Source organism: Rhinopithecus roxellana, chromosome 10, assembly GCF_007565055.1.
Source record: "Rhinopithecus roxellana isolate Shanxi Qingling chromosome 10, ASM756505v1, whole genome shotgun sequence".
NCBI classification, from domain to species: Eukaryota; Metazoa; Chordata; class Mammalia; order Primates; family Cercopithecidae; genus Rhinopithecus; species Rhinopithecus roxellana.
Genome location: NC_044558.1, coordinates 120,912,683 through 120,935,910, shown reverse-complemented (window position 1 = coordinate 120,935,910; position 23,228 = coordinate 120,912,683). Strand labels below are relative to the sequence as shown.

Genomic DNA, 23,228 nt, shown 5'->3' with positions numbered 1-23,228 from the left:
GAGTTAGACTCTGTCTCAGAACAAACAAACAAACATACAAACAAACCCAGAAAATATCTAGTGTTGGTGAGGAGGTGGAGAAATTGGAACTTTTGTGCAGCATTGTTGTCAGTAATGTAAAATGGTGCTGCTGCCATAGAAAACAGTATGGGGATTCCTACAAGAATAAAAAATAAAATTTCCATATGATCTAACAATCCACTACTGGGTATATATCCAAAAGAACTAAAAACATGATCTTAAAGATATCTGCACACTTGTGTTCATTGCAGCATTATTCACAATAACCAAGAGGCAGAATCAACAGAAATGTTTATGGACAGATAACTGGGTGGCATATATATACAGTGAAATATTATTCAACATTTATAAAAAGAAGAAAATCCTGTCATATAGTACAATATGGATGCACCTTGTGGATATCATGCTAAGTGAAACAAGCCAGGTCCTAAAAGACAAACACCTCATGATTCTACTTATATGAAATATCTAAATTAAACTCTTAGAAACAGAAGTAGAATGGTGGTTGGCAGGGGGTGGAGAAGAGGAAAAAGTTGTTCCATGGATACAAAGTTTCTGTTTTGCAAGAAGAGTAAGTTCTAGAGATCTGTTGCGCAATAATGTGCATGTAGTTAACACTACTGTACACTTAAAAATGGTTAAAATGGTAAATTTTATATTTTGTGTTTTTAACCACCACCACCAAAAAAAAAAAAAAAAAGCTAAGGAAATAAATTGTTACTTTGAAAACATACATAAGGGAAAGAATCGGCTGGGTGTTGTGGCTTACACCTGTAATCCCAGCACTTTGAGAGGCTGAGGCAGGAGGATCAATGGAGGCCAGAGTTCAAGACCAACCTGGGCAACATAGCAAGACATCCATCTCTGAAAAACAACAACAACAAAATTAGCCAGGGGTGGTGGTACATACTTAAATGGGAGGATTGCTCGAGCACAGCACTCTGAGGCTGCAGTGAGCTACGATCACACCACTATATTTCAGCCTGGGTGACAGAGTGAAAGCCTGTCTCTAAAATTAAAAAAAAAGTAAGAGAATCAAGCACCTATACTGCCTTTCCTATATTAATTGTATCTCAGGAACCAAATAGTTGAAGGGAGGTTTCTCTTTGTAGAACTGTGGTTAATAAATGAAGTAACATTGAAATTATTTAGGCTCAATCGATGCTCCCATCTCAGCCTCAGCCTACCAAGTAGCTGGGACTACGGGCACGCGCCACCACATCCAGCTAATTTTTCTTCTTCTTTTTTTTTTTTTTTTTTTTTTTTTGTAGAGACAGAGTTCTCACTGTGTTGGCGAGGCTGGTCTCGAACTCCTGGGCTCAAGCGATCCTCCCAACCCAGCCTCCCAAAGTGCTGGGATTACAGGAGTGAGCCACCGCGCCTAGCAGAGCCAATTATTTTTAGATAAGGAAACTGAAATTCCCAAAGGAGGAATCCCCGTGTGAGGAAGACTAGTCTACGTGAGCTTTCCAGCATATGCCGGCCTTCTAGATTTAACCTCTGAAAACTCTAAAGTTTAAGGTACCTTTGCTTCCAGGGGAAACCAATTCTGTCTACTTGGGAAGCCAGAACACGACAGCGTAGGAAAGACCTAGCTCTGCGCAGGCGCAGAGTCACTGCGTCTGGCGTTCGCGTGGGAACCTTCTGGGCTTGGGCTTCCTGCGGCTGAGTGGCAGCTTCCATCCGGTGGGTTTTGCTTGGCGCACCCGGGAGGCGGGGCCTGCGGGGCAAGATGGAGTTAGTGCAGGTTCTGAAACGCGGGCTGCAGCAGTTCACCGGCCACGGCGGTCTCCGAGGCTATCTACGGGTTTTTTTCAGGTAGGCGGCCAGAGCCATACTCTTGGCCCCTGGGGCTAGACTTTCGCTGGCTGATTTATTGGAAGGGGGCCCAGGCTCGGGTCACTTTGGAGAATCCACAGCTCTTGTCAAGGACAAGCGCCCCAATCTCTGCCTTGCCACCCCCAGGCTGGTCTCTGTTCCGTATCTCCCCGAGACAAGACCGAAGCTATCTGAAGAGTCAGAGCTGTGACACGGAGGCAAGGGCATCTGGGCTGCACTCTTTTCCCACGCCCTAAAGAGTAATGAGCATTACAGGACATTAACTCAGTGACCTTGGTAAACTTTTTTTATCCCTGCACTGCCGTACCCTCTCTGTAAGGCGTTGAAGGTAATAATAATCGTCGTCCTGACATTCACTGATCCCAGGAGCAGCATAGTTTCGCTGAAACTTATATGGAGACCCAGAGTGAAATGAAAGAGCCTGGAGACTTTCGTATCATTGTAAGATGAAATACTTCGGCTTTTTGATTTCCTGAAGGTTTTACTAACTCCAGTGCCTCCTGGCTGAGGGATAGTAGATACAAGTAGTCCTGTAATCTGAAGGGACTACATTTATATTTTTAGTGTAATTTGGGCACATCAGTTGTCAATTCATCTTTTCCCATCCCCAGCACTTCGTTTTGCTAGTTGATGCAGCAGCCCTTGTGTCTGAAAGTTGTTACTCTCACTTTATTTCCGTTTATGTTTTGAACTAAGAATCATTCTGAGATGTCTGTTTTCTTTTGGTTATTCACAGGACAAATGATGGGAAGGTTGGTACATTAGTGGGGGAAGACAAATATGGAAACAAATACTACGAAGACAACAAGCAATTTTTTGGTGAGTGCAGTATTTTTTAGTATGAATAATTGGATTGGGATTGGCATTTGAGTCTGTTTTCCATATTTTGCAAGGAGCTTTTACAAAACACTTGGAAAAGGATGAAAAACTCAATAGAAAATGAAAAAAGATAATTTACAGAAAAAAGAAAAGTAAATAGCCAATGAAGGTATGGAAAAATGCTCATTCTCACTTGCAACAACAGAAATGCAACTTTAAAAACAGTGTTATATATTTTTCACCTATCAAATTTTGAAGTGTTTTTCTTTTCTTTTCTTTTTTTTTTTTTTTTTTTTTTTGAGACGGAGTCTTGCTCTGTCAGCCAGGCTGGAGTGCAGTAGCGCGATCTCGGTTCACTGCAACCTCCATCTCCTGGGTTCCAGCGATTCTCCTGCCTCAGCCTCCCTGAGTAGCTGGGACCACAGGCGCGCGCCACCATGGCAGGCTAATTTTTGTATTTTTTAGTAGAGATGGGGTTTCACCATATTGGCCAGGCTGGTCTTGAACTCCTGACCTCATGATCCACCCGCCTTGACCCCCACAAAGTGCTGGGATTACAGGCGTGAGCCACTGCGCCCAGCCTTGAGTATTCAATCTGATAAATGCCAATGTGGGCAAAGCCATAGAAATATATAGGTTAATGCAGTCTTTTTGGAGGGATAATTTGGTAACATTTATAAAAATTTACATTGCACATATCCTTTGTCTCAGCACTTCCACTTTTAACTACTAATTCCACTGGGTGCGGTGGCTCACGCCTGTAATCCCAGCATTTTGGGAGACCAAGGCGGGCGGATCATGAGGTCAGGAGATCGAGACCAACCTGCCCAACATGGTAAAACCCAGTCACTAGTAAAAATACAAAAATTAGCTGGACGTGGTGGCGTGTGCCTGTAATCCCAGCTACCTGGGAGGCTGAAGCAGGAGAATTGCTTGAACCGCGGAATCGGAGGTTGCAGTGAGCCAAGATCCCACCACTCTACTCCAGTCTGGCGACAGAGCGAGACTCTATCTCAGGAAAAAAAAAAAAGAAAAATCTGCAAATATTCTTGCAAACCAAACACGCATCACAGCATTGTTTTATTATATTTTTAAATTTTATTTATTTATTTATTTTTGGGGTCTCGCTCTGTCACCCAGGCTGGAGTGCAGTGACTCAATCATGGCTCACAACAGCCTCAACTTTCTGGGCTCAACCTGTCCTCCTATCTCAGCCACCCAGGTAGCTGGGATTACAGGCATGTGTCACCATGCCTGGCTAATTGTTAAAAAAAATTTTTTTTTGGAGAGACTGGGTCTTGCTGTGTTTCTTAGGCTAGTCTTGAATTCCTGGGCTAAGGTAATCCTCCCACCTCAGCTTCCCAAAGTGCTGGAATTACAGGTGTGAGTCACTGTGCCTGGCCACAGCATTTTTGTTTGTTTTTGTTGTTGTTATTTTGAGACGGGGTCTCACTCTGTTGCCTAGGCTGGAGGCAGTGGTGTGATCTTGGCTCCCTGCAGCCATGACCTCCTGGGCTCCAGCCTTCCTCCTGCCTCAGCCTCCTATGTAGCTGGGACCACAGTCATGCACCACCACACCTGGTTAATTTTTTAATTTTTTTTAAGAGACGGGGTCTTACTTTGTTCCCCAGGGTGGTCTTGAACTCCTGGGCTTAAGCCATCCTCCTGTCTCAGCCTCCCAAAGTACTGGGATCACGAGCATGAGCCACCATGCTAGTAAATTTTAAAAGCAACATTAGTGTGTGTAAGTTGGATACTGGTGAATTAAACATTTTTTAGAATACTTTGTTGTTAAGAATGATATAAACCTATAAATTTAATATAGAGAGATGTCAAAGATGCATAATATAAAAAAATTCCAGTTGCAGAACAACGTTTGGTATCCTCAAAAGGAGAAAATACATGCTTTTTGTGTGCATGTTAAATTTTGGAAGGAAACTCAATAAACTCATAGAATCAGATGGTAGAGATTCAACATTCTGCCCCTCCACTTTATAATTTTGTAACCTGGTTAACTTAATTAACTTCCCTAACCCTCAGTTTTCTCATCTGTAAAGCAGAATAATAATAATAAGTGCCTCATAAAGCTGTATTAAAAGATGAAAAGTGAATGGGAGGAACTTATCGTGATATAGGGTTTCTCAGCCTCAGCAGTGTTAACACTATGGGGCAGGTAATTCTTTCTTTTCATTTTTTGTTTTATTTTTTTTTATTTTATTTATGTTTTTTTTTTTTTTTTTTTTTTTGAGACGGAGTCTTGCTCTGTCGCCCAAACTGGAGTGCAGTGGTGGGATCTCAGCTCACTGCAAGCTCCGCCTTTCGGGTTCACGCCATTCTCCTGCCTCAGCCTCCCGAGTAGCTGGGACTATAGGCGCCCGCCACCTCGCCCGGCTAGTTTTTTGTATTTTTTAGTAGAGACGGGGTTTCACTGGGTTAGCCAGGATGATCTCGATCTCCTGACCTTATGATCCGCCCGTCTCGGCCTCCCAAAGTGCTGGGATTACAGGCTTGAGCCACCGCGCCCGGCTTTTTTGGTATTTTTAATAGAGACGGAGTTTCACCGTGTTAGCCAGGATGGTCTCGATCTCCTGACCTCGTGATCCGCCCGCCTCGGCCTCCCAGAGTGCTGGGATTACAGGTGTGAGCCACCATGCCTGGCCTACATGGATAAGTTTTTTAGTGGTGAGTTCTGAGATTTTGGTATACCTGTTACCTGAGCAGTGTTAAACTGTATCCAGTATGTAGTCTTTTATCCCTTTGAGTCCCCGAAGTCCTTTATGTCATTCTTATACCTTGGCATCCTCATAGCTTAGTTCCCATTTATAAGTGAGAACATACGATATTTAGTTTTCCATTCCTGAGTTACTTCACTTAGAGTAATGCCCTCTAGCTCCATCCAAGTTTCTGCAAAAGCCATATTGCTTTCTGTTTTATGGCTGAGTAGTACTCCATGGTGTATATATACTACATTTTCTTTATCCACTCATTCATTGGTGGGCATTTACGTTGGTTCCTTATTTTTGCAATTGCAAATTGTGGTGCTATACACATGTATATGCACGTGTCTTTTCCATGTAATGACTTATTTTTCTTTGGGTAGATACCCAGTAGTAGGATTGCTGGATCGAATGGTAGTTCTGCCTTCAGTACTTTAAGGAATCTCCTTACTGTTTTCCATAGTGGTTGTACTAGTTTACATTCCCAACAGCAGTGTAAAAGTGTTCACTTGTCACCACATCCACACTACCATCTATTATTTTTTGAATTTTTAATTATGGACATTCTTGCAAGAGTAAAGTGCTATCTCATTGTAGTTTTAATTTGCATTTTCCTGATAATTAGTGATGTTGAGCATTTTTTTCATAGGTTTATTAGCTGTTTGTATGTCTTCTTTTGAGAATTGTCTATTCATGTCCTTTGCCCACTTTCTGATGGGATTGTTTTTTTCTTACTGATTTGTGTGAGTTCCTTGTAGATTCTGGACATTAGTCCTTTGTCTAATGCATAGTTTGCAAATATTTTCTCCCACTTTGTGGGTTGTCTGTTTACTCTGCTGATTATTTCTTTTGCTGTACAGAAGCTTTTTAGTTTAATTAGGTACCATTTATTTTTGTTTTTGTTGCATTTGGGTTCTTAGTTATGACTTCCTTGCCTAAACCAACGTCTGAGAGAGTTCTTCTGAAGTGATGTTCTAGAATTTTTATGTTTTCAGGTCTTAGATTTAACTCTTTGATCCATCTTGAGTTGATTTTTGTATGAGACGAGAGATGAGGATCCACTTCCATTTTTCTATATGTGGCTTGCTAGTTTTTTCAACACCATTTGTTGAATAGGGTGTCCTTCCCCCACTTTATGTTTTTGTTTGCTTTGTTGAAGATCAGATGGCCGTGAGTATTTGGCTTTATTTCTGAGTTCTCTGTTCTGTTTCATTGGCCTATTTTATACCAGTGGCATACTGTTTTGGTAACTGTAGCCTCATAGTATAATTTGAAGTCGGGTAATGTGATGTCTCTAGATTTGTTCTTTTTGCTTAGTATTGCTTTGGCTATGTGGGCTCATTTTTGGTTCCATATGAATTTTAAAATTGTTTTTTCTAGTTCTGTGAAGAACGATGATGGTATTTTGATGGGAATTACATTGAATCTGTAGATGGCTTTGGGCCATATGGTCATTTTCGCAATATTGATTATGCCCATCCATGAGCATGGGGTATGTTTCCATTTATTTGTGTCATCTGTGATTTCTTTCAGCAGTGTTTTTTAGTTTTCCTTGTAGAGATCTTTCACCTCCATAGTTAAGTATATTCCTAAGTATTTTATTTTATTTTTTGCAGCTGTTGTAAAAGGGATGGAGTTCTTGATTTGATTCTCAGCATGGTTGTTGTTGGTGTATAGCTGTGCTACTGATTTGTGTATATTGATTTAGTATCCTGAAACTTTGCTGGATTTATTTATCAGGTCTAGGAGCTTTCTGCATGAGTCTTTAGGCTTTTCTAAGTATATGATCATATCATCAACAAACAGTGACAGTTTGACTTCCTCTTTTTAAATTTGGAGGCACTTTATTTCTTTCCCTTATGCAGTTGCTCTGGCTATGACTTCCAGTACTACATTGAATAGAAGTGCTGAACGTGGGCATCCTTGTCTTGTTCCAGTTCTCAGGGCGAATGCTTTCAGCCTTTCCCCATTCAGTATGACGTTTGCTGTGGCTTTGTCATATGTGGCTTTTATTACTTTGAGTTATGTCCGTTCTGTGCCAATTTTGTTGAGGGCTTTTATCATAGAGGAATGCTGGATTTTATCGAATACTTTTTCTGCATCTGGTGAGATGATCATATGATTTTTATGTTTAATTCTATTTATGTGGTATATCACATTTATTGACTTGGGTATGGTAAACCATCCCTGCATCCCTAGTATTAAATTCACTTGATCATGATATATGATTATCTTTTTGGTATGCTGTTGGATTCGATTAGCTAATATTTTGTTGAGGATTTGTGCATCTGCGTTCATCAGGGATATTGATTTGTAGTTTTCTTTTTTTGGGACAGATAATTCTTTGTTGTGAGGGGCTGTCCTGTGCTTCATAGAATGACCAGCAGCAGCGGCCCTGACTGACAACCAAAAATGTCCCAGGCATTGCCAAATGTCCCCTTGGGGGCAAAATTTCCAACTCTTAAGAACCACTGGCCTAATGCTTGGCACATAATAAGTGCTCAGTCAATATTAGTACTGTGACTGCTATTATTTTTTTTACAGTTTGAGTATCCCTTACCTGAAATGCTTGGGACCACAAGTATTTCAGATTTTAGCTTTTTTTGGATTTTGGAATATTTGCATTATATGTCCCAGTTTAGCATCTCTAATCTGAAATCTGAAATGCTGTAATGAGCATTTCTTTTGAGTGTCATGCCAGCACACAAAAAAAGTTTCCAATTTTGGAGCTTTTGGAATTAGAGATACCCAACCTGTACCTTCTTGAATTGTTGAATTTTCTCCCATGTGCATTTTTTACTTTTATAATAATAAAAAAAACTCTCTTGATTGAGATGAAAAGTATCAAAGAGGAAAAAGCAATTAGTCTTCATCCAGGGGAACAGTGTATAATGTGAAAAAATAATTGCCTGGCATTTATTGAGTGATTACCATATGCTAGGTACTGTGCTAAACAAAAACATACATTATCTGCTTTAATCTTCAACATCTCCTTGAGATAGGCACTTTTGTGCTCCCTATGCCCCCATTTTACAGATGAAGAAGGTAAGTCATTGAGCCATTAGGAATATTTCCCAGGAATGTGTAAACCAGGTGTGGTTGCTTTGGATGCATGTTGGTCTATAAGAAGTAAACATCTTATGTACTCTGTTATTTATGTGTGTGCATGTGCGTGTGTGTGTGCATGTGCATGTGTGTGTGTGTGTGATGAGGTCTCACTATTTTACTTGGGCTGGTCTTGAACTCCTGAGCTCAAGCAATCCTCCCGCCTTAGCCTCCTGAGGAGCTGGAATTACAGGCACATACTGTCACACCTAGTTATGATGTTTTTAATATTCACATAAATCACAGAATTTTAGACCTAGAATAGATTTTAAGAGATTGTCTAAACACTGTTGTTTTATAGATGAAGAAACAGTCCCAAGGAACTGTCTTAATCAAAGAGACTTAATCAAGTAATTAATGGCAGAACCTGGGGTCATTATTCTTTCTACTTCTCACTTATTGTTACAAACTATAACATTACATTCTTTCCTTTCTGTCTTCTTTTCTTTTCTTTTTTTTTTTTTTTTTTTTGAGACGGAGTTTTGCTCTTATTGCCCAGGCTGGAGTGCCATGGCAGGATCTTGGCTCACTGCAACCTCCGCCTCCCAAGTTCAGGCGATTCTCCTGCCTCAGCCTCCTGAGTAGCTGGGAATACAGGCATGCGCCATCATGCCCAGCTAATTTTTTATATTTTTAGTAGAGATGGGGTTTCTCCATGTTGGTCAGGCTGGTCTCAAACTCCTGACCTCATGATCTGCCGGCAGGCCTCAGCCTCCCAAAGTGCTGGGAATACAGGCATGAGCCACCGCAGCCGGTCGCCTTTCTTCTTTTCTCCCTTGCATTGGAAATATTCTTATTTTTGCTAATCAAAAAAAATTAGGGCCTGGCATGGTGGCTCATGCCTGTAATCCCAGTGCTTTGGGAGCCAAGGTGGGAGGATCAGTAGAGGCCAGAAGTTCAAGACCAGCCTGCGCAACATAGTGTCTCACTATGTCCCCCATCTCGTGTGCGTGTGTGTGTGTGTGTACCTATATATGTATGTATGTGTATATATTTGGTGTATGAAAGCTCCCTCCCCTTTTAATTTTGCAACTCTTTTAATAGTTTAGTCTTTATGTATATTTAAGATTCTTTTCTTTTATTTTGAGACAGGGTCTCTCGGTTGCCCCACCTGGAATGCAGTGGTATGATCTTGGCTCACTGCAACCTCTGCCTCCCATGCTCAAGTGATCCTCTCACCTCAAGCTCGAGAGTAGCTGGGAGTACAGGCGTGTGCCACCATGCCCAGCTAATTTTTGTATTTTTTGTAGGGACAGGGTTTCACTGTGTTGCCCAGGATGGTCTCGAACTCCTGAGCTCAAGTGATCCCTCTGCCTCAGCCTCCCAGAGTCCTGGGATTAAGAAGTGAGCCACCGTGCTCAGCCAGTTGTGTTTGTTTATTTTAAAAAAAAAATGCACAGCATTTTTAAAAATAGCAACACAACATTCCAGTGTATGGAAGAACCATTATTTCTTCAATCCTGTTACTGTTGATAGACACATAGGTTGCTTTTGGGTTTTTGCTATTAGGAATGATGCTACTGTGAACCTGCTTATAACTACATTTATGTGTTTAAATAAATTTCTGGCCTGATCTCTACTAAAAATGCAAAAATTAGCCAGGCATGGTGGCACATGTCTATGGTCCCAGCTATTCGGGAGACTGAGGCAGGAGAATCGCATGAACCCAGGAAGGGTAGGTTACAGGCAGTGAGCCGAGGTTGCACCACTGCACTCCAGCCTAGGTGACAGAGCGAAACTCCGTCTCCAGTAAATAAATAAAGCGGAATTTCTGAGTCTGAGAATAGGCATTTAACATTTCAAGGAATACGGAGAGAGAGAGAGAGAGAGAGAGATTGTTAAGGCCCACCTCCATCATTGTAGCCTAACTGTATTGTCACGTCTTGACTTATGAAACCTTTCCCAAGGTCTCCTCCGTCTGCCTGCACATTTCCCTGCCTCATTGAATTACAGTTTATTTTTAGTTAGCTATTCTTAAGATTGATTTCTCTAAATGAAGCAGTAAATGTTGATTGAAATCTGTATTTTTAAAAAAAGATGGGGTCATGTTTAAGTACTGGTAGTCAATATTTGTTGATTATATGTTTATCTAGGAAAACCCTGTAAATGAAATGCAGATTACCTTTTGGTTATTGGTTTAAAATCCATCATGAATGAACAAATTCAGTGTTCCCTATTGGCAGGTAAGAGCAGTAAGGAAGGGGTAGAAGGAATTAATATTTATTATGCGCTTATATGGCTGATGCTGAACTAGGTGAATGTATGTGATATTTAATTTTCACAGCAACTCTAAGATGTAGGTATAGTCATCCACTTTTAATAGATAAAGAAACTGAGGCTCATGAAATTTGCCTAATAACCACTGATAATAAGTGACAAAACCCAAGTCTTTGCTCAGTTTAGGGACCCAATAGTGTAAATAGTGGTTAGGCCCCTCAACTAGTGCTCAGAAATTTCCTAATTTCTGAGGAATGCAGCCATATTATTTTGATGACGTGAGGTGTCCTGTGTACCTAACTGTCATTTCTAATGTTTGCTTATTGTGTATAATTCACAAATTTCCAAAAGGATCTGGGGTAGTTTAAAAAAAATACTTACGTGGAGACGTAGAATTCAAGTATGATTGCTACAAATGTGTTTTTGCCCCAGTCTCAAGAGGAGCACCTTATTTTCTGAATACCCTGAACATCTGGGAACACACTTTCCTGTCCTGTCTGCTACTCCCTCTGGGGAGCTGGCAGGGAAGCAAGGATTCTCCGCTCTGGGAAAGGCCTGAGCACCCCCACAGCAGTGAATCATCTCAGTCTTTGGTGCAAGTTGCTGATTAAAGCTTGCCACACACGTCCTGGAGCTTGCCTTCATGAATTCACCCAGGGTGAATTCCTCTAATAGCTATTCCTCTAATAGCTCTCTTACATAAGATCACGCAAAGTCTTTTCTTAATAAAAAGATTGTCTTCTTTGATATTATGCATCTATGCTTTTAAAAAAAAAAAAGTTTTTCTTTCTAAATGTTCGTCTTTCCACTCAGGCCGTCACCGATGGGTTGTATATACTACTGAAATGAATGGCAAAAACACATTCTGGAATGTAGATGGAAGCATGGTGCCTCCTGAATGGTAAGCTAAGACAGCATTTTATTATTTTATTTTATTTGTCTTTTTTTTTTTTTTTTTTTTTGAGACAGGGTCTCACTCTGTCATCCAGACTAGAGTGCAGTGACACGATCATGACTCACTTCAGCTTTGACCTCCCAGGCTCAAGTGATCCTCCCACATCAGCCTCCCTAGTAGCTGGGACTACAGGCCCATGCCATCTCACCCGAATAATTTTTGTTTCATTTTTAAATTTGTTTGTTTGTTTCTTTTTTGAGACAGAGTCTCATTCTGTCGCCCAGGCCGGAGTGCAGTGCCGCAATCTTGGCTCACTGCAACCTCTGCCTCCTGGATTCAAGCGATTCTCCTGTCTTAGCCTCCTGAGTAGCTGGGACTACAGGTGTGAGCCACCATGCCCAGCTAATTTTGTATTTTTAGTAGAGACAGGGTTTCACTGTGTTGGCCAGGCTGGTCTCGAACTCCTGACCACAGGTGATCCGCCTGCCTTGGCCTCCCAAAGTGCTGGGATTACAGGTATGAGCCACCGTGCCTGGCCTGTTTTTGTTGTTTGTTTGTTTGTTTTTTCTGAGACAGAGTCTTGCTCTGTTGCCCAGGCTGGAGTGCAGTGGCATGATCCTGGCTCACTGCAACCTCTGACTCCCAGATTCAAGCCATTCTCCTGCCTCAGGCTCCCGAGTAGCTGGGACTACAGGCTCATGCCACCACGCCTGGCTAATTTTTGTATTTTTAGTAGAGATGGGGTTTTGCCATGTTGGCCAGGCTGGTTTCGAACTCCTGAGCTCAGGTGATCCACCTGCCTCGGCTTCTCAAAGTGCTGTGATTGCAGGCTTGAGCCACTGTACCCGGCCTAATTTTTGTATTTTTTATAGAGATGCGATTTCACCATGTTGCCCAGGCTGGTCTCAAACTCCTGGGTTCAAGTGATCCACCCACCTTGGCATCCCAAAGTGCTGGGATTATAGGCGTGAGCCACCATGCCCAGCTTTTATTTATTTATTTTTTTAGTTGAGGTGGGATCTTGCTATGTTGCCCAGGCTGGAACTCCTGGGCTCAAGCAATCCTCTCACCTCAGCCTCCAAGTAGCTGAGATTATAAGCACAAGCCACTATGCCTGGTTCATTTTATTTAATTTAACTTGACAATATTTATTTCATTACAAAAATATTTATTGAGTATCTCTGTATAAGGCAGTCAGTGGTATTCTTCTGAAAGTATCCTACTTACATTGAATGCATAAGTTACCCTTAAACTTAGTGGCTTAAAACAACAATTATTTCTCTCTCCATAGTTTTTTTTTTTTCGGGTCAGGAGTTCAGACAAGATAAAACAAGGGTGGCTAGTCTCTGCTCCCAGATATCTGGAGCCTCAGCTGGAAGACTCCAAGGCTGGACACTGGAATCATCTGAAAACTTGATCAGGCTGGGTGCGGTGACTCACGCCTGTAATTCCAGCACTTTGGAAGGCTGAGGCGGGTGGATCACGAGGTCAAGAGATCGAGACCATCCTGGCTAACACAGTGAAACCCCGTCTCTACTAAAAATAAAAAAATTAGCCGGGCACAGTGGCGCATGCCTGTAGTCCCAGCTACTTGGGAAGCTGAGGCAGGAGAATCACTTGAACCCAGGAGGCAGAGGTTGCAGTGAGCCGAGATCGTACCACTGCACTCCCACCTGGCAACAGAGCGAGACACCGTCTCCACAAAAAAAAAGAAAAAAGAAAACTTGTTCACTTAGTATCTGTCATTTATTGTTGGCTGTCAGCTGGAGTTATAGCTGGGCCTGTGGGTTGGAATACCTTCATGTTGTCTGGGCTGACACAGGCAAGTACTCTGAGAGAGTGAGCTAGGCAGGAGCCATATTGCCTTATCTAACTTAGTCTTGCAAATTGTCCAGTATCACTTTCATATTCCATTGATTGAGGCAATTAGAAAGCTCCGCCCAAGTTCTACTTGAGAAAACATGGACATATCTCTTGATGGAGGCATGTCAACATCATGGTATATCTTGGGATGTATAATGGTGTGGCTGTCTTAGAAAAACAATATGCCATAGTATCACCTGTCTTGGTGAAGCGAAAGGTGAAAAGAACTTTGGCTGTAATCTTGTCTGGCTGTTTGACTTTAAGCAAGTTCCTTAACCTCTCTAGGGCTTAGTTTCATCATCTGTAAAATGATAGCCCTACAATTCCTTAGGTCTCTAAAACCTGTATGACTTTATAATATACATATTTTGAAATGAAATTCTAAATGCTCACTTGAATTACCAAATTTTGCATGAAGTGTTTCTAAGCAAAGTACTTATATCTGTTTCATAGATTGCTGAAATAATGGCATAGAGTTGATATACAGTTAAACTCTGGAGATCCTTTCCAGTGGTCTAGAAAATTTCACTCAAAAACTAGAAATAAGTATATCTGGTGGGCTGTGACATTTTATTTTAATTGGATTTGAACATCAGAGCTAGTTTTGGGCTGTCTTCAGTAGAAAGTGGGATAATCTCAGTGTATTTGCCTCTGTTGTAAAGAGTCACTTGGAAACCCAGATATGTGACATAAGTGAGTGAAGTGCAGCTATGAAACAATAGGAGGTAGTGGGAACTACAGTGAACTGGAAAGTACAGACTTGTCAAAGAGGGCAGCAGGCTTATTCAGCAATCCCCAGTTCCATCCAGTGAGAATTCTGCGAAGGGTTTCTGGAATTTTCAAAGGTGGACATCTGTATTTCTTTGTGAGACTTCTTGTTTTTTCTTGCTTTTTTTTTTTGTTGAGATAGAGTTTCACTCTGTTGCCCAGGCTGGAGTGCGGTGGCACCATCTTGGCTCACTGCAACCTCTGCCTCCCAGGTTCAAGCGATTCTCCTGCCTCAGCCTCTTGAGTAGCTGGGACTACAGGCACCTGCCACCATGCCTGGCTAATTTTTCTTTTACCACAGACAGGTTTCACCATGTTGGCCAGGGTGGTCTCAAACTCCTGGCCCCAAGTGATCCACCCACTTCAGCCTCTCAAAGTGTTGGGATTACAGGCATGAGCCACCACACCGGGCCAGTTCTTGTTTTTTAAATTAATTTTCAAAAATATTTGACATTTTAAATACAGCCTTATCTAGCAGAACTTTCCACGATGACGGAAGTGTTCTTTATCTGCCCTGTCCGGTAGGGTAACTGCTTGCCACATGTGGCCCAGAACATTATTTATTATTATTATTATTATTATTATTATTATTGAGACAGGGTCTCACTCTATTGCCCAGGCTGGAGTGCAGTGGCACAATCAGGGTTCACTGCAGTCTCGACTTCCTGGGCTCAGGTGATCCTCCTGCCTTAGCCCCCTGAGTAGTTGGGACTACAGGCATGTGGCACCACACCCAGCTAATTTTTTTGTATTTTTAGTGCAGATGAGGTTTCTCCATGTTGCCCAGGCTGGTCTCGAACTCCTGGACTCAAATGCTTCGCCCACCTCTACCTCCCAAGATACTGGGATTACAGGCATGAGCCACCATGCCTGGCCTTTCTAGAGCACTTTAAAATACCGATAATCCAACTGAGGACATTTTTAAATTTTTATTTATGATAAATAGGCTACTCGATTGGACAGAACACTTTTTTTTTTTTTTTTTCCAAATACTGTGTGAGCTAAGCAAAACATATTTGTACTGTACATTTTTTGCTGAGCTACAACCAGTTTTCAACCCGTGTTCTACTACTTGGACTAATTGTGAGCACTATGTCAGTGATGTAGTTTGAAGAACATGATAATGGATAATGTCTTTAAAAGCTCACTGGGGCTCAGTGTGGTGGCTCATACCTGTCGTTCCAGCACTTCGGAAGGCTGAGGCATGAGGATCGCTTGAGGACAGAAGTTTGAGACCAGGCTATGCAACATAATAAGGCCTCATCTCTATAAATAAAAAAGTTTTTGAAAATTTGTCAAGCATGGTGGTGTGTGCCTATAATTCCAGCTACTTGGGAGGCTGAGGTGGGAGGATCCCTTGAGCCCAGGGGTTCGAGGTTGCAAAGAGGTATCATTGCACCACTGTACTCCAGCCTGGGCGACAGAGTGAAACCCTGAATCTGAAAAAAAGAAGTTAATTGGTTCTTAACATGAGAAAGCAGCACTGATTAGGAACTTTCTCATGCTACATTATTAGGGGATTGCTGTTGCACTCTTTTTAGTGGGAAATAATAACCTGTTGTTCTGTTAAGGTCTGAGGAGCTGTGGGTTGTTTTGGGTTGTTTATTTTTATTTTTATTTTTATTTTTTCCACATTCTGTGTCTCTTTATTTGTTTTTTTTCTTCAACTTTTATTCGAAGTTCCAGGGTACATGTGCTGGATGTGCAGGTTTACATAGGTAAACGTGTGCCATGGTGGTTTGCTGCACAGATCATCCTGTCATCTAGGTATTAAGCCCAGCATGCACTGAGCTTCGGTTTTAGGTTTAGAACCATCAACCTTCTCCAAAGGGGCATTCTATATGTTAGGAGGATTATTTGAGACCAAGGTGGCAACATGGAATTCAGGCTTTCGGAGCTGAGGTGTCCTGGTCTTTGTTCATTGAGAGATTGTTTCTTGGGTGGAGTTGGTCCTGGGAGGCTGTGGAAGACATGTGAGCTGTCTCATTCGGATTGACATCTATCTGCTTCAAAATGTTCATCTAACATTGGTGCTCAGGGGGCCACAGTTGGGGAGATGAGGGGTAGGCTGTGATTTCAATTATGTGCGATTAAGTATGTTTAAAATTATAAAATAGTAAAAACCTGAAAAGATAAAAGTTCTATTCAGTAGAGCAAGTCCTTGTATTTGATCTGAGATCACAGGAACATGAAGGTAAGAGCTGTAGAAGATCTCTCCAGCCGGTGCCTGAGGGCAAGGGAGGATTCAAAGCTGCATTTCTTTGTGGAGAGGAGCCTCCTAAGGGCTGAGTACCTTTGATGACTCTTGTTTGTATGGGAAGCTTCACGGCTTGTGATGAATGTTTGTAAGGAGAAATGGTGTTGGACAAGCTTAGCTGTTTGTTTCTCAAAGCCCTGTTTGTTGACTGTGACACACTGTGGAATTCTAAATCTGTGGATTCTTACCCTTGATTCGTGAATACATTTGATGTTGGGTTGATTTATCTCTAATTAAAGAGCCACGTATTATTACATGTAGAGAGTAATCGTACAGATACAATTTATCATCCCTATTCAAATAACTATTTATTTAGTACCTACCAGGTGCCAAGAATCTGGGGGTAAAGCAGTGAATAAAACAAGGTCCTCGTTTTCATGGGGGAAGGCAGAAAAACATACTTTACGTATTTGTGGTAATGATAAGTGCAAGGAAGATAATATGAAGCTGGGCCTCACAGGGGAATCAAGAGCAATGGAAGGGTCAGGTGGCTGTTTTATACAGGAGTTAGAGAAAGATTCTTTGAGGAAGTGACATTTGAGGAAAGACCTAGAAGAGGGGGACAAAGCATTCCAGGCAGAGGGAACCACAGGTGCAAAGCCTGTATGTTTGAGATGTATTGCTTGGTCTGTTCAAAGAACAGCAGTATGGCCAGTTTGGCTGGAATGGAATGAGTGAGGGGAAGATGTTAAGAAACGAGGCAGGAGAAATAGCTAGGGCCCAAATCATGTAGATCTTGTAAGATGAAAGGTTCTTGTATTGGTTTGAACCCGAGAGCGTGCCAACAGACAACATAAGGTGATGTGGAGCAACATGCTGTTTTAATGAGCGCCTGGGTGCAGGCGGGCTGAGGCCTAAAATGGCGTTAGCACCAAATGAGGACGGGGCAGGGGTTTTATAGTCTCCTGTAAATGGGAAGTGTCTCAGTCTGATGTAACTGCTATCTAGTACCTGGACGGCCTGCTTCTTGATCTTCAAGGGGATATGTGTCTTTCAGCCAGCTCTCTTCCTGCTTCTGCTGTCTTGCTGACACAGGCTGCTGGCCCAAGTAGCCTTGAACCTTGGGACTGGGCCTGAGAAGGGAGGAGTTATTCATCCCTTCAAGCTTTCAGGCCTTGGGGAGAATCTTTCAGTAAGCCATGGTACATACGTCGGCTTTTTGTCTGAATTTATTTGGAAGTCACTGGAAGGTAAGATAGGGTGTGATCTGATTGACAGTTTTTTTAACATTTGGAATAATCCCGAACTTTCAGAATTGTTACAGATATTTCATTTATTTATTTATTTTATTATTATTATTTTTTGAGACAGAGTCTCACTCTGTTGCCAGGCTGGATTACAGTGGCACGATCTCAGCTCACTGCAACCTCCGTCTCCTGGGTTCAAGCGATTCTCCTGCCTCAGCCTCCCGAGTAGCTGGGACTACAGGCAGACGCCACTACCCCCAGCTAATTTTTGTATTTTTAGTAAAGACGAGGTTTCCACCATGTTGGCTGGGCTCCATCTGTTGACCTCATGATCTGCTCACCTTGGCCTCCCAAAGTGCTGGGATTACAGGCGTGAGCCACTACGCCCAGCTTACAAATATTTTGATAACTTAAAAGTAAGTTGCCAGATTGATGTCCCATCACTCCTGAATACCTTAGTGGGTACTTCCTGCAAACAAGAACATTGTCCTACATATCCACAATATAACCATAAATATCAGGAAAGTAGCAATGATACGCTATGTAAGGGAGACAAAATTTTACTCTTATCCTCTTAGGGCTTTTTGGCTGGGCCTGATAATTAAAGACATGTTAACAGGAGAAAAGCATACAAATTTATTTAATATAAGAGTTCCATGACTTGGAGCCCTCATAAGAGAATGAAGACCCAAAGATGCAGTTCATGTTGAACACTTAGATACTGAATTGGACAAAGAGTAGAACATTGTGAAAATGTGAGAAGACAAAGGGACTTGGGCTTGAATAGGTTAATTGTGTGGAGAAGTGACTAAGAAGATAAGAGTTAATTTAACAAAGTTTATGCAGATTTCCCTTGACCTCAATTTCCTGTCCTTGATGTAGAAAGATATTTTCCTTCTGGTATAGGGAGGACATCTTTTATGTGGGGATTTTTTCTCCTTTCAGAAAGAAAAAGGTCATATTATTCTTGTGCCCGCTGTTTTTCTTTTCCTTGTTTTATTTTGTTTGGAGACAGGGTCCTGCTTTGTCGCCCAGGCTAGAGTGCAGTACAATCTTGGCTCCCTGCAGCCTTGACCTCCAGGGCTCAAGTGATCCTCCTACCTCAGCCTCCCAAGTAACTGGGATTACAAGTGTGTGCCACCACACCTAATTCTGTATTTTTAGTAGAAATGGGGTTTCACTATGTTGGCCAGGCTGTTCTTGAACTCCTGGCCTCAAGTGATCCGCCTCCCTCGGCCTCCCAAAGTACTGAGATCACAGCCATGAGAGCCACCACACTTGGCTGTGCCTGCTGTTTTTCAAGTGCCTTTAACTCAGCATGGTCAGTATGCCAGAGCTGCATATTTTGGAGCAGTGTGTTCTGAATTTCAGCCACTCAGGTTTCATCAGTTGTCCCAACAATACCCTTTATAGAGAGATCCAATCACACATTTCATATGGATCTCAAGTTCTTTAGTCTCCTTCACACTGGATTGGCTCCTCAGCTTTTCCGTGATCTTCAGGACCTTGATGCTTTTGAAAATTACTCGACAGTTACATTGTTGAAGGTCCCTCAGTGGGTTTGTTGGATGTTTCCTCATGACTAGGTTCAGGCTGTGCGTCTCTGACATTCCTGTCACTGAAGCCATGTGTTTCTAGTTGCACTCTATTAAGTAGCAGCTGATTTGTGTTTGTCCTATCATTAATGAAAACCTCTGTCACGTGATTAAGGAGTCTGCCAGTGTTCTCCATTCTGAAGTTACTAATTTTCCCTTGGTAATTAGTTAACATTTTGTGGGGAGACTCTTTGAGATTATATAAGTATCCCCTTACTCATCAAAGTTTTAATTCATTATTTATATCTGTATCAACTCCTATTTTAATCAATGGGTTATAATCCATTGTTATAATTGGTTCTTTCATTGTTCAAATTGAGCTCTATTTGACTAGTTGGAACCCGTTCAAGTTGCCTTTGGAGTTCTTTGGAGGTTTTTAGAGGGGAGCGGTTCTCAGTTTTTAAAAATATTTTATTTGAGATAGGGTCTCACTCTGTCACCCAGGCTCAGTGCGGTGGTGCTTTCACAGCTCACTGCAGCCTCAACCTACTGGGCTTAAGCCATCCTCCTGCCTCAGCCTCCCAAATAGCTGGGACTACAGGCGTGCATCACCACATCCTGCTGTTTTTTTTTAAGAGATGAGGTCTCACTATGTTGCCCAGGCTAAAATTTTATTTTTAATTGACAAATAATAATTGTGTATATTTGTGGGGCACAATATGATGTTTTGATATGTGTTTACATTGTGGAATGATTAAATCAAGCCAATTAATAAATCCATTACCTCACATACTTATCTTTTTTTGTGGTAAAAACTTTTAAAATTATTTTAGCAATTTCCAAATATACAATGCATTATTATTTATTATAGTCACCATTCTGTGCAGTAGAGCACTAAGGCTTATTCCTCCTAACTGAAATTTTGTACTCTTTTATCAACATCTCCTCTTTTTTATACTCTCCACTCCTCCTGCCCCTGGTAACCACCATTCTACTCTGCTTTTTTTTTTCCTTCTTTTAAAGACAAGGTCATGTTCTGTCTCCCATGCTGGAGTTCAGTGGCACATTAATAGCCCACTACAGCTTCAATATGATATGCTCAAGCGATCTTCCCACCTCAGCCTCCTGAGTAGCTGGGACTAGCTAATTTTATTTATTTATTTATTTATTTAAAGACAGAGTTTTGCTCTTGTCGCCCAGGCTGGGGGGCAGTGGCGTGATCCCAGCTCACTGCAACCTCTGCCTCCCAGGTTTAAGCGATTCTCCTGCCTCAGCCTCCCGAGTAGCTCGGATTACAGGTGTACACCGCCACGCACACCTAACTTCTGTATTTTTAGTAGAGACAGGGTTTCACCATGTTGGCCAGGCTGGTCTCGAATTCCTGACCTCAGGTGATCCACCCGCCTCAGCTTCCCAAAGTGCTAGGATTACAGGTGTGAGCCACCGCGCCTGGCCTATTTTTATTTTTAGTAGAGGCAAGGTCTTGCTATGTTGCACAGTCTGGTCTCAAATTCCTGAGCCCGAGCAATCCTCCTGCCTTGGCTTCCCAAAATGTTGGGATTACAGGTGTGAGCCACTGCACCCAGTGTGATGTTTTCTTTTTTTTAAAAAAAAAAAAAAGATTTTTTTATCTGATCAATTTTAAATACACAGTACAAGGAAGATGGAATGAATAAGAAAAAAAACTCATATTCTATTTCCCTATTAACACTAAGCCATATTTTTCAAAATATGTTTCAAAATACTTAGCCAGATCACCAATCCCAGTTACTACCTTTGTTTAAATATTCACTAAAAGGCCGGACATGGTGGCTCAAGCCTGTAATCCCAGCACGTTGGGAGGCCAAGGCAGGCGGATCACCTGAGATCAGGAGTTTGAGACCAGCCTGGCCAACAGAGTGAAACCCCGTCTCTACTAAAAATACAAAAAATTAGCCGGGCATGGTGGTGGACACCTGTAATCCCAGCGACTTGGGAGGCTGAGGCAGGAGAATCACTTGAACCCAGGAGGCAGAGGTTGCAGTGAGCCCAGATCATGCCACTGCACCCCATCCCGGGTGACAGTGTGAGACTCCATCTAAAAAAAAAAAAAAAATTCACCAATAAATTAGTCAAGTGGTAGAAACCCATTGAGAGACGTGGTCTAGAGAGAACAGCTAAATGGCTACATATAACTTAGTAACAGTTTAGTCCCAATATTTAGCAAGCTTGTTTAAAAATTACTATTCCCATTGGTTTATAGTGACATTAATATAAATATGTAATTTGAAAGTCAAAATTCCTTTCACCGTGAACATAAAACTTTTTATAAGATAGTTGTGGGTTGGGGTACAGTAATGATGGGGGCTGCTGGCCATATTCAAAGCCTAAAAGACTGGCAGCTTGGAAAGGTATAAACCATATATATATACTCTCAGTATACTGCTATGTCCCACATTTTTGCTGTACATTCTTGTCTAATAATATGGTATAAATTATTCCCTTAAATTTGAAAAACAGTGAAGATGAAAACATTTTTGTCTTCATTTCAAAATAACCCTTTTAAATGGAAAAGCATTTCCTTGTGTTAGTTAAATTTGTTCAAAAGATGGATTTAAATACTTTCTTCACAACATGTACAGTTTTTTCACCTTTAGTGCCTTATTATAATCCGTCTGGCAATAAGACCTTCAGTGCTTTATCAGAAATGAGATTGTAAGATTGTTAAACCTGTACTTGAATCCTTCTTAAGACACTGAATTATACCAAAGTCCAAAAAACATATGACCACTTATCAACACCCTCAGAACCTGTGAATTACTGCAGATAATCTCACATGTGCATGTAATTCAAACAGAAACTTTGTGGACAGGGTGTATAAAATAAATACTAAAATATTTCTTTTTTTTTTTTGAGACGGAGTCTCGCTCTGCCGCCCAGGCTGGAGTGCAGTGGCCAGATCTCAGCTCACTGCAAGCTCCGCCTCCCGGGTTCACGCCATTCTCCTGCCTCAGCCTTCCTAGTAGCTGGGACTACAGGCGCCCGCCACGTCGCCCGGCTAGTTTTTTGTATTTTTAGTAGAGACGGGGTTTCACCATGTTAGCCAGGATGGTCTCGATCTCCTGACCTCGTGATCCGCCCATCTCGGCCTCCCAAAGTGCTGGGATTACAGGCTTGAGCCACCGCGCCCGGCCTAAAATAAATACTAAAATATTTCTTCAACTCTATTTAATGCTGCCTAGATGGTTAGATGAAAAGACTAATATTACTGACAGGAAGAGAAACTATTTTAAGGACTATTTTCTAAGTAGTTAGAACAATTTTGCAAAACAAAGATAAGCAAGGGCCTACGCCAATAGATTGTTCCTGTAGTGTAATATAATAGCTAATATGGAATATAATCAGTAAGCAGTTAATACGAATATAAATAGGTATAATCCATCACTAAATCACAGTCTGGTGAAAAGCTTCTCAGCTAAAGTAGTTTGAGAAGAGGGTTAAGGGAAAGGAGAAGTGGCAGGCAGGGGCAGGTTTCCAGTGGGAACATCATTTATGTGCCTTACCATTATCATCATCTTGTATGTAACAGTTCACTGTTGCAGAAAGGTAAACCCTTTCCAAGTATGCTAGCCTAGAATGTACTTTATGTAGTATAGTAAGATTATTTAAGTATTAATGCTTCATTTGCATTTATATTTAGATATACAAATAATCACATACATATTAAAACTAAACAGAATCTTATAACACTTTAATCTCGTTTTGGGAAAGTTAACAGGTATGATGGAAGTGTATACTACAGAAGTTTCTAGAATATCTATACTGAGAGGTAAAACCAAAGGAAAACATCACCACCTGTTTAGTATATGGCTTGTACAAAACCTCAAGCGCACTCATTTTTTTTATAGGTGGATTTGTTTGATAAGGATTGTGATCCAGTGATTATTTAGCAGCAGTTTTACAAACTGTAAATTCTTTTATTAACAGGTATTGTAAACATAATACTAATCTTATTTATTTTTTATT

General features: G+C 41.4%; 1 protein-coding gene across 1 annotated transcript in view; it reads left to right on the top strand.

Annotated features, from left to right (window-relative positions):
• Positions 1-1,692: 1,692 nt before the first annotated feature.
• NDUFA12 (NADH:ubiquinone oxidoreductase subunit A12) overlaps positions 1,693-23,228 on the top strand; it is a 44,792-nt gene continuing 23,256 nt past the window's right edge. The window contains exons 1-3 of the mRNA XM_010383917.2: positions 1,693-1,839; positions 2,597-2,679; positions 11,532-11,619. Of these exons, the coding sequence (XP_010382219.1) occupies positions 1,754-1,839; positions 2,597-2,679; positions 11,532-11,619 (257 nt within the window). The 5' untranslated portion in view covers positions 1,693-1,753. The remainder of the gene's footprint in view (positions 1,840-2,596; positions 2,680-11,531; positions 11,620-23,228) is intronic.